The sequence below is a fragment of the Etheostoma spectabile genome, chromosome 16 (genome assembly GCF_008692095.1).
Source record: "Etheostoma spectabile isolate EspeVRDwgs_2016 chromosome 16, UIUC_Espe_1.0, whole genome shotgun sequence".
Classification (NCBI taxonomy): Eukaryota; Metazoa; Chordata; class Actinopteri; order Perciformes; family Percidae; genus Etheostoma; species Etheostoma spectabile.
In genome coordinates, this window is record NC_045748.1 from 14,315,377 (window position 1) to 14,331,139 (window position 15,763).

The 15,763-nt window shown below is 40.7% G+C and overlaps 1 protein-coding gene across 1 annotated transcript in view; it reads right to left on the reverse strand.

Moving 5' to 3' along the window:
- The window catches only part of ntng2b (netrin g2b), a 61,618-nt gene that overhangs the window by 22,587 nt on the left and 23,268 nt on the right, over nucleotides 1–15,763 (reverse strand). The window contains exons 4-5 of the mRNA XM_032539377.1: nucleotides 5,317–5,489; nucleotides 2,914–2,943 (exon numbers count right to left, since the gene is read on the reverse strand). Coding sequence (XP_032395268.1) covers nucleotides 2,914–2,943; nucleotides 5,317–5,489 — 203 coding nt within the window. The remainder of the gene's footprint in view (nucleotides 1–2,913; nucleotides 2,944–5,316; nucleotides 5,490–15,763) is intronic.

The window sequence follows — 15,763 nt, forward strand, 5'->3', positions numbered from 1 at the left end:
CACACACACACACACACACACACACACACACACACACACAAGGCAAAAGTAGTACTCTACAATAGTATGATCTTCCCTTCTGGTGTCACACAAGTTTTTTTTTTAATTTCATATGTTGCAAATTACATGAATTCATTGTTTATATTTTGTGCATTTGTAATTCATAAGGGAGTAATTTTATGAATGTAATATGTTGATTAACAGAATATATATATTTTTGTATGACAAAAAAGGCAAAAATGCTGTGGTTTCAGCTAGTCAAATGTGATTTATTTTTTTATTTCTGGTTTTCTATGATAGTTGATTGGATAGCTGATGGTTTTGAAGTGTTGTGTAGACAAAACATAAAATGGCGATGGGTGGCCTTTTTCACTATTTTCACAAAATAGTCTGATTAATTGACAATGAAAATAACCATTAATTGCAGCCCTGTTGTGGAGTTAACGAATAGTTCAAATGATCACATTATGAGTTTAGATGTAAAATCGAGCATCTACATTTGACGTTCTGTGTCCTTCGCAGCAAGTTTGAAATAGCTTACAAAGGACTGTAACTCTGTGTGTACCACGTTTAAAGCTTCGGTCAGCCCCTCCCAAGTCACAGCTAATCAGCAAATTTGTTGACTTCCCTACTGACGTCAGCCAAACAACAAAAGTGCTGTGCTGTTCAACAAACGTTCTTAATGGATTTCCTTTAGACAAAAAAAGAGAAGAACGTCTGTCGACATTGCAGCAGTACCGAAATCCCAGCTCCTCCCACATCCTAAGTGCTTTTCTGGTGGAACATGAGCGCTCCGCTGCCTACCAAGATGACAGGTTTAAATTTAGCTTGAGGCGTACAGGCGCTTCGAGGTCCACTTTACTGTACATTCAAGCAGCTGACAGAATCTGTTTACATCCATCCCGAGTTGCCTAAAATCAGTCAGTCAGAACAAATAAAGTCTTTATGTCCATACAGTGTGACGCCCTCGCTCTCAGAACGGGACGACCCACGGCTGGCATCAACGTCAGAGGTACGACCAGGGAAACAGCTGATTTACAGCCAGTAAATTGTGGGATGAAATATGTATGATATATACACAAACCCACTGCTTGTCCGCATCTAAGCACAACCACAGGAACAAACATTTGCTTTGTCTTAATATTATATATAATTGGATTATTATTATTATTATTATTATTATTATTATTATTATTATTATTATTATCATTACATATGCATTCACCTGTAAGCAGCATTTGATGTGTTGTTGATGAGTTGGTCAAATTGGATCATATATCTTTCACTCTGTAAAAAACAATTGGAAATTAGGAAAATATCTGCCCATGTAGTTAGATTATTTCAACCTGTTTTAATATAGAAATCAACTTGTTTAAAAGAATAGTTTGACATTTTAGGAAAATATATGCGTATTCACTTTCTGGTAGATTGTACCAGAGAATATTGGTGCCACTTTCATATCTGTCCGTCAAATAGGTTTCCAGTTTTTGTGCTAAGCTAAACTAAACTTTTGCTGGCTGTGGCTTCATATTTGATGGGCAGACAGGAGAGTGGTATCGATCTTTCTAACTAACTTTCAGCTGGAAAGCAAACATTCGCGTTTACCACAATCACTTGAAGGAAGTCAAAAAGTGAAAAGGATACCTTATAATCTAGAAATTTTGTGAAATCAATTGAAATCATGTAACTGCAATGGCAGATGTTTCCAGATGTTTTAAGTAAATAAGTCGTCCATGAAGATTAGAGAAGATGAAGATTTATGCAGAGTGCGCAGTCTGCAACATGTTTATCTACAAAGTAACTGCAACTGTCAAATACTCTCTGGCTATGGTTGATGTACTTAACTGCACCTTCCCAAGGGGCTCCAAAAGGCTCATGGGTAATAGCCAGGGACCTTTCAGCTTCTGAAATGATTGTTGAGCTCTCAGCTTTGCCCTTTGGTCCATCCACTGTCACCTTCAGGTTCCCCCTGTGTTCCACCTTCAGGTTTACCCTCAGCTTTAGCTTCACCCTCTGTCTCAGCTTCAGCTTCAGGAGCAGTAAATGTTTTAGATGAAGTCAACGTGGATATTCAGCAACACAAGCAGAAACAAAATCTGTGGGAAACTGAATCACTAAACTCATTATCAGCCCATTAGCAGGTATCATTCTTCTCTTTGACAGATCATACCCATTATTTTGTATCTAATTGTTAGGGGAGACCTTTTCAAAGCAGACTTCTGCAGTGCGGTTCAAATGCTCAGTGTATCCATGCATCAGCCTTATGCTGTCCGGCCATGTGGAGAACAGCCCAGTGCTGTCAGGGTTGATGTTGCCACTTTGCCGATCGTTTCTGTCTAACAGCTCAGAGGCTGAGAGCCTTTCCGCAGAGAGAATCCCTAATCAAATTCCCTTTTATTCCTGCCTCCCCGAGCTCCTCACCCGGAATCACACTGCATTACAACACACTAACATATGCCCACATCCTTCTCCTATTTCTGTCTCTGTCTCTTTTCTCTCTCAGTTCCCTTGCTGCCCCCCTTTCTTTAATTTATCTGCAGCACTGTCTTTAGTCTAAATAAGAAAAGCAGAACTGTGGAAGAATTCCTCCTGTGCAGGTTAGTGTGATGTGCTGTGATGAAAGGACATGGCGACAGAGAGGCCTATTAATAATGAAGCATGCAGGGCCCAAGCTGCAGCACTGAGAGAGGAGACGCAGGAGAAGAGAAACGAGTGACTAGAGAGCCAGCTGAACATCACAGGAGAGAGGGAGAGTTTAGGAGGCGTGCAGAAAGCCTGCTATATGGGTTAAAATGAACATTTCAACAACAATGCAACAAAAAGGGGGAAAGACAATACAGGAAGAGAGAGAGAGAGAGAGAGAGAGGGGGGTGGAATACCACCTTCTCGGCTTTGCTTTGCATTATTACTTACTAGAACCGGAGGGGGAGCCAGCAATTGTACCTGAAAGAGAATAAGAAAAGGGAGAAGAGTTGAGGACTTGTTTATTTATGCATTCAATTTGACTAAAGACTTGACTCTGCCTCATTCATCAGACTCAGGTGGCAGAGGGAGAGCTTAAGAGCTGTTCTGCAAAATAAGGGTTGGTTGCAGACCGCCTCTCAATGTTCTTGAGTATTTACTGGGTCTGCACTGCCTCCTCCATCCTCTCAAATTTAACCTGTTACTCTAACCCAAAAATCCTCACATTTAGAGGTCCTCATCCTATATGTATGTTTTCAGAGAGCGCTACCACTTTGCTACCATTGAATCAAAACTTTATGCCTTTTTTTTCTCCATGTTTTTCAAAATTGTAGTTAAAGTTAACTTAGCTTGGCATGCATAATGCAATCTGTAGAGACCAAACTGTTTCGTGAGCCATAGCCATCTTGTTAGCATTTCAACCGAGTAAGTTGCAAACATTTGAATTTTTAAATTCCGCTAATGGGATTCAGGGGTTTAAAAGGGTGGTGATGGTCTGTGTGTCAGTACCATTAGGACTGGGTTGAAACAATAACATAATTAAAAAGAAAAAGTGCTGACAATAGAGCCATTCCCTGCAGTGTGTGTGCAGGTACAGGTGTATGTGAGTGTGTATCTGCCTGTGTTTCTCTCTCTGTACATGATGTATGTCTGTTTGTTTGAAAGGAGAAAACTAGGGAGGGGCTGCCCTAGATTATCATTTCATCATAGGTAGCTACTGTAGCTGGGTACATTTTCCAAGAGGATTTCCCCCCACTCACTCCCACGCAGCTGTGATCTGCTCTCTGCACTGAGGTGACGACAACTCGGAGAACTCAGTGTCTCCATTGTCTTCTCTCAACCTCTCCTTTCTTTTCAACTTGTTCCCTTGATCCTGTTTTTCATTTAGGACCTCAGAGGGATGACCAAACCTATACACCCATCAGTATAGAGTGCTAGATAATGTGGTTTAAAATAACTGCATATCTGTTAGTATTGAAAGATAAAATCTTTTGTCATAATCCATCAACTCTGATTAGAAAGAAAAGCAAAAATAAGTGTAGAATAGGAGAACAAAAGAAAATAAGCAGAATATGAACCATTTAAAGAAATATAATTGTCACTGTAAAAGTTTCCATTGGCTACTCTGTCGTGACCATATTTTTTCTGTAGTCAGAGGCACACCTTTTCCTATTTAACAGAGACTAAAGTAGTATTTATTCCTGTTCTTAGCTCTATAGTTTGCGGACATTGTCTAAAAGGCAAAGGACACTAGTTTACTGTGTTCTGTGCTGGAAATATCGGTGACCCACTATCAGCTAATGGGCCAGAAACTAGCTTAACATTAGCGGTACATCTTATGGAGCACTAGGGTAACATAAAATGATTGGGCTAAGACAGCAACATCAGCTGTTAATGGGACCAGCAAGCTTAAATCTGCACCAATCAATATTTTTTACATTAACAATGAATAAAGCGACAAAGTGTATGAACACAGAATTATCTCTTGAATCTGCAGTTCCCATCAATTCTTTTAAGTTTTTTTTGCATTTTTAGCTGATTTTACTTTTGTTTTGTTTTTGTTTATTCTAGCCACTCTCATTGGCATAGTTTTCATCTCACTTAAGCGGATAAGCTTTTTTGCCTTCTTACCAAAAGTCAGATAAGATTGATATCATTCTCATGTTTGTATGGTAAATAAGAAGCTACCACGAGCAGCCGGTTAGCTTAGCTTAAAGACTGGAAACAAAGGGAAATGGCTAGCCTGGCTCTGCCCCACGGTAACGAAATCTGCCTACCTGACCCTCTAAAGCTCACAAATTAATATGTTTATCTCATTTGTTTAATCCATATAAAAACCAAATTGTAAAGACGACGAATCACCTGTTTACACAAGGTTATATGCTGGGCTTTTTCAATATGACACTTCAGAGATAAAATGTGATATAATATGTCAATTACTGATCTTAAGAGGTGCTGTTGAAAGAACTTTATTTTTTCAACAGAAGCAGGCTAGTTGTTTCCTCCTCTTTCCAGTATTTGTGTTAAGCTAAGCTAATCAGCCGCTCACTGTAGCTTGTTATTTAATGTACAAACCTGAGAAATCCAAATCTTCTCAACTAAAATAACGTTTCTTTTAATTGCAGAATAAATCTACCTAAATGTGCAGCAGTGTCTTGGACCCTTCCTGGACAAAACCCATGTCTTTAGTAACTTAGATAAATGAATAGTTGTATCCATGCATTACAGTAAAGCAAGCTGACAGAAATCCATAGATAAGGTGTATGTAAAGAGTCAGAAATATTTTATCTAACTGTGTCAGATTGATGAGTTGCATCAACACAGTAGGTAGAGAAACATGTTTTAGGTACATACAGGTGTTGGGGGTTCCATTGGGTGCTGGCAGGTAGGAACCAGCCTTCCAGGACTTGGCTTTGAAGCCCTTCCTGCACCGCTGGCAGTCCTGGCCGGTGGTGTTGTGTTCACACTGGCACTGGAGGTTCCCATCCTGCAGCAGGCACTGGGAGGCGTGGAGGTTACATTTACACCTTTTAAAAGAAAGGAGAAAACACTAGTGAAGTGAGATGACAAGAGAGAAAGTGAAAGTTTTAATCACACACTGGTTGTAAGTGTTAATGATGTCAGATATTGTAGGATTTTTACACCAAAGGGGGGTGGAAAAGCATTGAGTGTTAAAGGTGAGATGCAGAGACGGAACACAAATCCATTGTGTGTGTGAATTGCATTACAGTAATTCATGTAAAACAAGATTAAGATTGTAGGATTAAGGTTCGCAAGGTTCTATGTAATTTGTTGTTTACTGAGCAGACACTGTACATTATATGAAACTGTACACCTGACAAAGAAAATACTTATGTGTGTGTGTTTTATACCGTATGTGTTGTGTTATGCATTAGTAAAATGTTGCAGAAATGAGAGTGGAAACACACTTAGAAATATGAATATGCAATGCCATCAACATTAATTGGCTAAAAAATACATTTATTTAAAGAAAACTATCAGAGTTGTTATATTAAGTGTTATATTTTTTGTCTTAAATTCAGTTTATTCTCCAAAGTCTCTGGCAAATCTACAGCACCCATTTCTATGTTGATGTTTGCTAGTGCTGTCTGTACAGTTGGCATTCCATCTGATTCTTTCATTTGATTTCACCAGCAGCTTTGCTGTTGTTTCTACACCCTAACTGAGTAAAGCATCAAACATGAATCAAATTATTTTTAGATGTGAAAATTCCTGCAGTAAGGCAAAGGTCCTGACTGACTGAACGTGGAGCAGACTATTAATTGGTTTGATTAACATACAGTATATTATCATTCTTAAAGCAAGAACACCAGCTTCTCAAATGTGTAAGGATTTTCTGACAAACAATTTAAATTAAAATAATAATTAGTCACATCCCTAGCTAAATGTTATTACGTGATTTAATTTTAAAGATTTTTTTGATGATCATTACCACCAATATATATGTAGTTTTAGTGTAAGGATGGTGACTGTCATACAGAAAATCAATGTAAATATTGCCTGTTGCTTTTCCTCTTTCTAAAAAAATTGTAATTGAAAAGCAAACAGTGGGATGTTACATCGCAAAAATACAAAAACAAATTAAAAGCACATTACAAAAGTTGAATGCAAAATAGTGTAGGTCCAAGATGTTTACAGTTACTGCCTGTGAAATTTGTGCGTGCGTGTGTGTGTGTGTGTGTGTGTGTGTGTGTCCGTCCGTGCAGCAGAAACACTAATCTTGTGTGCGTGCGTGCGTGTGCGTATACATAATGTGTGTTTACGCATGTGCACAGTACCACCTCAGCAGAGGGCAGGTGGGCTGATCCAGAGGTTGACGTTCTGCTGGGGAGGAAATGAGGATCTTAAGGACATTCGGAAGCTACAATTTTAAATTACAGCCTTTTCCAGATGAGCGACTGGACTCCAATCCAGTTTGTTCCACTGGAGTGAACAGCTATCCGTCTGCATCAAATATTCAAAGAATGGCCCCTGTATTCTGGTGAGATAACTGCTTCAATCTTCCTTCCTCGCACTAATCTACACTTTCTCATCAGTTTTTTTTGGTGTGGTTTATGCCCAACCTCGATCCTAGTTTTTACAACATAACTTTGCGTTCAGAATAACGATGAGTGAAACTTAGAACCACACAGTAAGCTTTGCAGGAAAAGAAATGGAGACAGTGGATCATGGTGAGTTGTGTCTCGCATCACAGCGTAGCTTGCAGTCCTATAAATTACCCGCGTTTCTCTCTTATCACCTGGACGAGCTGACAGGACGTGTCGGGGAGAATCCATCCTTAGACAAGGCCTTGTTTCCTCCATGCCTTCTGAAGGACACAAGCTGTCTACTTAGCAACGAGGGAAATTGAACATCTCTTTTTCATGGAGAAAAGTGTGTGTGTGTGTGTGTGTGTGTGTGTGTGTGTGTGTGTGTGTGTGTGTGTGTGTGTGTTGGTGTGTGTGTTGTGTGGTGTGTGGTGTGTGTGTGTGTGGTGTGGTGTGGGTGTGTGTGTGGGTGTGTGGTGGGTTTATGCTTAGTGTGATTGTGATGCATTTGTCTGAGAGTGGCGATGACAGACAACAGATCAGAGAAGCAGAGGCACGGTGACTAATGCCTGGATTGAGTGAGTGACAGCGGCGAACATATCACCGCTTCTCATCTCCTGCATCTACGGTGATGCATCTTGTCCGTCTCATTTTAAAAGTGGAAGCGCTACTGAGTGCAGGATCTAGAAGCTGTAGTTTAAAATCAATACTGAAGAACAGTGAATTTCTAGGTATGCTGCTGTGCAGTTTGTATCTTACAGGCCTAATGGCTGCAGCGTACTAGGGGAAAATGGCCTCCCTCTTCTCAATTATTTGGACAGTTGACATAAAGTTTAGGCTAAAGCCTGCATGAGTAGATGAGTCTGGATCTATGAATTTATGATGAAATGTCAGTGGCGTCCTGACCAACAACTAAAGCTCAACTAATGCAATCTATAAAGTAAGGTGTTGGTTGAAACTTTGTGGACACTCCATCCCCTTGACCTGCTTTTCTGACTCCTGCCACATAGTACAGCCCAGGAAGACCAGCAGTACTTCAAGCCTTGCACTCCTTCCGCATGGATGATGTGACACTGACGACTTTTCAAGTGCTGTGTCTCTTTAGCTCTCTCTTTTACGGATGACAGCTTGCACTGGGATTTCTCCCGATCCCCCTACTTCGGTCCCTCCACACACAAATAATACATGGGCACAATCATATGTTAATGTGCAAGATGTCTGCCTTCACTGCAAAGTCATCAAAGTGGGAGTAGCAGCTCTGAGCTGAAGGAAGTTCAGACGGGACAGCTGGATCCATCACTACCCTGTCTATTTACTTAGAGAGAGAGAGAATAGAGAAGTAGAGAAGGTAAGTGAAGGAGAAGACAAGGGCAAGAGAAAGCTGGGTGAGAAGTCTACATTAGAAATCACACACAGAAGGTGGTGTTTTAATTAGCTGGTGTAATTATGGGTCAATACTTCTGTGGAAACTGTCCTCCAAGGGAAAATGGTTTCAGCAATTGGGCAAAAACAACTTATGTTTGTGTTGAAGTTACAAAGCCCTCCAGAAGTCTCAAGAATTATGACTTGTCCAGAGCAAAGTCGTATGACGTTATTGAAGAGCTACAAAGTCTGCAGAGAAAGGCGGAAACTGCAGATTGTTCTTCATCGTATGCCATTTGTTTTTCCGCAATATCTGCTCCTGCAAAAAAATATTCACTTGTGGCATCTACTGCGTGATTAACATTTTCAAGGTTTTGTGCAACCAAAGCACATTTAAGGTGCAGGTTGGAGAAAGAGTGCGGTTTTGGTTAACTTTGACATCCATAGTCACTCAAGACAGGAATGGTACTTTTTTCTATATTTAACCAAAACCATGGTCTTACCCTGTAAGCGTTTACGTAACCTAAACCAAACCATGCAACATGCTACACTCGTTCTCTGATGGTCTTTGTACCCTGCCCACCTCGCTGTGATGTCTGGGTGGTATAAGAAGTCAGCAATTGAGTTTCCTCCAAAACATATATAGGCAAAAGAATTTAGTAGGAGACAAACGTGAGTCTTTGGAGACAGGATTACATGTGTAATGCATTATCTAAATATCTGCATGCTCACACTATGTGTAGTGTGTGTGTGTGTGTGTGTGTGTGTGTGTGTGTGTGTGTGTGTGTGTGTGTGTGTGTGTGTGTGTGTGTGTGTGTGTGTGTGTGTGTGTGTGGGGTGGTTGAATTACAGTTGTCAGCCTGTCTGTGTTTCTCTGTCCTTTCTCTTCTGTCCATGTCTGTGAAGTCATGTCGGCCCTATGTTTTTTAATGATGCGAGGACTGCCAGTTTTAGACAGCAACGACGTTGCAATTAGAGGAATAAATAATAGGAAAGATAAACAAACATCAAGGGGGAGTCATGTGGTGGCAGAGCTTGAGAAAGCAGCTGGAAGCAGCAGTTAATGGGGTTTTATCTGTCTCTTTACTGTAGTCGACGCCAATCCTTCTTATTTTTCTCCGGGGACACAGCTATCAGTCATGCTCTCTTATTTTTGGTTTTGTACTCTCCTCTCATTGTATAAAAAAAAAAAAAGAAACTTTATAAAAAACATTTGCTCCTAAATTTCATCTAGTGTGACCGTTCCAGTCTTTCCTTTCACTCTTCCTTTTTGATCTCCCATTTTATCCTCCATCTCTTTCTTTCTTTCCCATTCTGTCTGTCTATGCAGCCTTACCCCTTTAGCTCTTTTGCTATTGCCCATTGCACCAGTGCTTACCGAGGAGCACATTGGGTAAATTGGGTAGTGGACATGTGTTTTGAGAAGAGTGGGTGAGGGAAAAAATTGGGGGGTGTATACGATGTAGGGGTCTGAACAGTCCGTACAGCAGGGAGAAGGGCAGTTGTGTCAAAGCCCTGACAGTCTACCTGCCTCACCGACTACAGTGCTGAGACTCTGAGGAGGAGCAGGAGGAGGGTCCGCATTGACCCTGCAGGAGATCTCCCTCTTCTACTCTGTGTTCAATCAGCCGTCACTGAGAAGGCCCACTGCTTTTCGCAACAACCTCCTCCCTTGATACCAAAAACCCACACAGCTACACAACCTCTGGAGTAATAGAGTGGAGCGTAATGGCAAGGAGAGTTAGTGCTTTTGTTAGAGAGAGAGAGACCCAAACCAGGGCTGCTACACCACAACACACACACACCCACACACACCACCACACACACACACACACCCACACACACACACACACACCCACACCCACACACACCAACACACACCGCACACACACGTACTCCTATAAGGCTTCTTTTTCACTTTATTCTGCTAAAGGAGGAAAGTTTCTCTGTGACCACACCAAATCTGAGTTGAGGACGTGCACGTAGTGTAAGAGCAGGATTTTGTCACATCTCAATTAGTGTGAAAGTGAGTCCAGTCTGCAACTTATACAAGTGTGATGTAGAAACTTCAAACCCACAGTGCACATACACTTAGAGTGGACATTACAGTGAAGTAGGATACCTCCTGTGCCCAGTATCTAAATAATATAATATATACATAAATATGCAGCATATAAATAATAATAAATACAATTCGTTTTGGTAGAGGGTCGCCTGAAGAAAAGCCGAGCCCTCGAACACAGTCTCCTGAGCGCAGCGGGAAGCAACCGAGCGAGGAGTGGGTGTTGCTAGAAGCTGGGATCATTGATCAGTAGCACGCCTTATTGGCTTCTGCTGAAGTCTTTATCACCACGTCCCCTCCCGCTTCCTCCCTCTCCTTGCCTCGTAAATTCAGAGCAGCTAATTGGACATGACTGCGTTTATGTTCTAGCTTCATAAATTTCTTTCTCTGAAGGGAGAGGATCGATTTTCCTCGAGTGCAGCCTCCCGTAGCAGCGGAGCAGCATGAGTCTCTACAAACGTTCCCTCTCACCTCACTTTTTTCCCCCTCTCCACCATCAATCCTTTGTCTCTTTCACATGTGCTCCTTCTCTCTTCCTCTACACTAAACAGGTAATCTATAACTGACCTCCCCTCCAGTCATATGGTAAGCAGGGATTACAGCGCGCCTCTTTCCATAGCCACAAATCTTCTTTTACACGTTTCGGTCATTAATAAAAGAACTTTTGGCATTTCAAAAAAAAATCCACCAATTATCTGTCGTTATCTAATGATAGTTGTTGACTGCAAAAGACCACAAATGTTGGATACATTTTCTGCCTTTCATGTTATTCACTCACCCTCCATCTCTTTCTAGTTTCTCAGTTTTCTATCTTTTTTGTAGTATATCCCATAAGCCATCTGAGGGAGAAAACACTTATCTACCGGAGCATCTAAGGCAGCCAAAGGGTGTTTCGTGTACAACACACACACACACACAAATGCAATACCATATATGTTCAATGTTGAGAGTGTCACTGGTTGCTTTTAAGTAAAATTGTCCAGCAAAAAGATTTTGTATATAATTCAAAGAGCAGGGATGACCTTGGTGTGCGTGTGTGTGTGTGCGTGTGTGTGTGTGTGTGTGTGCGTGCGTGCGTGCGCGCCGTAGGGGGATGTGTGACTTCCCTGGTGTGTATGTGGGACTTCCCTGTTGTGTATGTGGGATGATTAATTATATTAGCACAGTTTGCTCTCAAAAGTGTCTTTTAGTTGGTGATGCGCTAGACAGAGGGATGGATGGAGCGAGAGAGAGATATTGTGGGTAACTAAGCACACCAGTAAATTATTTACAAAGGATACAGTAAATGACTTTTGCATGCATGCCCAGTCCTGAGAGCTTCTCTCTGATTGGTTGGTTGTGGTCATGTAAAGAGCAGCAGGCAGAGTTAGGCCCACTTTAAGAGACCTGCGCTCTGAAGGATGTACTGTATGCACAGGTCCACATATCTAAATAATGGAGCCTGGGCACATCCTGTTCTCCAGTCCAGCCTTAAAGGACCATTCTCTTGTGCGTGCGTGCGTGCGTGCGTGCGTGCGTGCGTGTGTGTGTGTGTGTGTGTGGTGAGAGACTGGAACAGTTCAGGTGTGGGTTACATGCCAGCTGTGTAAAACGTACCGTTTTTGCTGGCCTTTCAAAATGCAGGGGTAATTAATATGCAGCTTTCAAAGGGTTTTATCACCCCGGCTGGTTTCAGTGGTACTTGTGTATGAGAATAAGACAAAAAAAATGTTTCGCTCACATAAACAAATGGTGTAACCCTTGTTTAAAGAAGTGGCTCAGTGGTATGGTTTCCTGTAAGGTTAGGTACTCATCAGTCTCGTACTGAAAATTAATTAAGTTTGGGCGTTCCTTTACTAATTGTATTAAAGACTGTTTATTCACTGCAAAAAAACACAATTTTGTTGACATCATCCAGCAAGATGTTGGCCAATCAAATATGTGCAAGCGCACACATTCCTAAAAGATATTTCCATTGTTTACTTTGTGACTGTCACAACGAAGGTTTAAATAATTGCTATGATATGATAATTGTCTAGGGTTGTAAAAATCTGTCTGAATATTATAAATGTGCAATGTTTTGGTATCTCATGGACCTGTGCTTAGTATGCAGACATAAGTGAAATACTGTGTCAAAGCCCCACATCAGCAATTTCCCATAGTTATCTCTACTTGTCTCAACATGACACTAATAAAAAGTTAGTGTCCTATAAATAAAATATGCAGAATGTTATTTTCACCTATGAATAGATGCACTGTCAAAACTGACTGACCACTGTGGTGGGTGACCCTTATTAATTCATCCACACAAGATACATTTTACTGGCATTTGGCACTTGGTGGGTGGTAATTTAAGACTCTGCAGGCCAGCATTGTTATATTCATGCAGCATGATGCAGCATGAATGATGCAGAATGGCTGACACCGTTCTTCGTGAAGCAGCCATGTCACTGCATCTTAAGGTGTCTTCCACAAAAGAGAGTTTTCCCTCACACCAGCCGGCTCCGATCGTCCTGAGATCTCTGGATATTAGAGTGTAACCTCCCTGTAGAGTCCTTACTGCTGCTGAATGTGTTTTAATGAACACTACAGCAAAGAGTAACACCAGGGGAGAGAGGAAATTGGGCATGAGTTGGAGGGGGGGTGGGGGGTGGGGGGGGTTATTATACATCCTCTTATTTAAGATATGAACGAGGAAGGCAATGGGAATGAAAAAGTGATGAAGAGACAGAAACTCTGGGACAACATGGGGTTTGGTGGGAGGTTCTTCCTGTTGTGCAGTCCCCCACAGAGTCTTTAGACCTCCAGGGCGATATGGATCTTTGTCTGTTGTGTGTGTGTGTGTGTGTGTGTGTGTATATATCAGAATGAAAAACTTCCCTCGGAGACAATATGCCCGCCACACAAACTTTAGAGACACACTTTTGAAAGTCTGTTGTTATAAATTAGCGCGCCAACACACACAAACCCAAACCCGCAGGCCCTCACCCATCTTCACCCATGCAACTAATTTTCCACACAAACACAATTACTTAACATACTTTCTCTCGTTGTCTTAGCCACATGTCCTCTCATTTAAATGTAGAACTGATTTTCTAAAAGCCACCAAGACACACACACACACACACACACACACACACACACACACACACAACTCACACAACGTACGTTCCTGTATAGCCATGTGTGTATTAGTGTCTAATTCCGGTGAGACCATGGAGGGAAGGATGCCTGGGGAAGATGAGCTGAGCTGGGATCAGCCAGAGGACAGGGGTTAATACAATTATCCTGCTAAAACCTTGAGACTGAAAGAACATCATTAGTCATAGAGAGAATAGAGTTGCCCGAGCCGCGGGGCCGAGGAGGTGAGGAGGAGAGGGGGGAAGGAGGGGAGGAGAGCTTCAAAACACACGAGTGCAGTTAGCAAGACAATTAGTGTGAGGACTAAAACTTGAGGGTCTTTGTGCAAAAAAAAAGAGGACAATGTTTACCAGTGCTCTGAGCTGTAGCAGAAACTGCTTCGCTCAATCGGACATATTAATATTTTGCTTAAAAAATCTATATAAATGAATTACTTGTTTTGATATGGTTTAGAAATTTGATTATCTTAACTGAACACATAATGAGTTGCATTATTTAGTAATTAATGACATGACCTCTGGTTTGTCCAGATTTAATATGAAGCTGTAGTTACTAAAGGACAAATATTTTTTTTCTAAATGTGGTTAGTGGCCAGCATATGAACTGATTTAAAGTCTTCAAACGTGCCATTTGGGGCTGAGCTGAGAGCTGAGCTACTACAGCTATTCACTGATCAATTACACTTCAGCTGAAATGCATGAGAATGGTAATAGTGATGCAGTGTCAAGTTGACCCCATGATTGAAAATCAAATTATGGCTCTCAGTCCAACTGATTATTTTCTTTATCTACTAATCTGGGGTCTCATTAACAAAATTGTGGGCAGGATCCTTACTAAAAGTCTACGTACGGTCAAAAGCCCAAAAAGCGTACGGGAAAAAAAAAATTTTACAAAACCGTGCGCACAATTGAGACAATGGAACAAAATGTTATGTGTTTTTGCTCAGAAAAAACTAGGATTTTATAACCACAACAGTTGTCTATTGACTAATGAATTAAATAACTTAACCGTTTCAGCTGTAAACACAACACAAAGCAGTAGTAGTCTTTTTACGGTTGTCTTAAAAAGCGTTCTATTTTAGCATTTAGTTTCCATCTACACTCTGTTGTTGAAGGTTTAAATCTAATCGAAGAAAAGCTTTTTATTAGAGATTTAGTTTTCGATTGCTACTTCAGTAAAAAAAAAAAAAAAAAATCAATAAGGTAACAAAGTAACTTAGCTAAGGTTGTCATCGTGTTGGATCAGTTTACTAGAGGCCACAGCTAGGCATGGGCCGGTATAAGATTCTCATGGTATGATAAGGTTCAGCAAAAATATCACGGTTTCACGGTAGAGCTGGGCAATATATTAATATATTATATCGATATCATGATATGAGACTAGATATCGTCTTAGATTTTGGACATCTTAATATCGTAAAATGGCACAAGTGGTGTCTTTGCCTGGTTTTAAAGGCTGCTTTACAGTAAAGTTATGTCAACTGTTCTATTATTTGCCCTCACCCACTTAGTTATTATATCCACATTACTGATGATTATTTATCAAAATCTCATTGTATAAATATTTAGTGAAAGCACCTATAGTCAACACTACAATATTGTTGCGATATTGAGGTATTTGGTGAACAATATTGGGATATTTGATTTTCTCCATATTGCCCAGCCCTATTTCACAGGATTGAGGTTTTGCAATTACAGCTTGAAAAGGTTGGTTTTCTTTTAAGTCTGGGCAAAAAAATAATGTTTTTTTTCCCATTCAATACAATGTAGTTTATTTTTAAGCACATTGGCAGGGAGACGGATTACTAAACTTTCTGTCTTTGACCACTCATAAAAAACATCTTATGGTTTTGAAACCTTGACTTTTTCAAACCGCGGTATACCTTGAAACTGGTAACTGGCCCATGCCTACCCACTACAGTAGCATCTTAAATGTACATAACGAGAAGGTAATGATTAATTATTGGTTATTTGCAACTTAGCATTAAGAATTAATAACGATTAATTGAGAAAAATAGTCAGCAAGTAGATTCACAGAAACTAGTTATTGTGCTGGTTCACTATCATAGTTTAACCCTGACATTTCCTTCTTGAGCTTGTAAAAACATAAACTAACAAAACAATCTTAACCCAAACTCTACTTGCTCTCTTATTACAGGGCTTTCCACTACACCACACAGTCTTCATCAGCAGATGAAGCTCAACTTTTA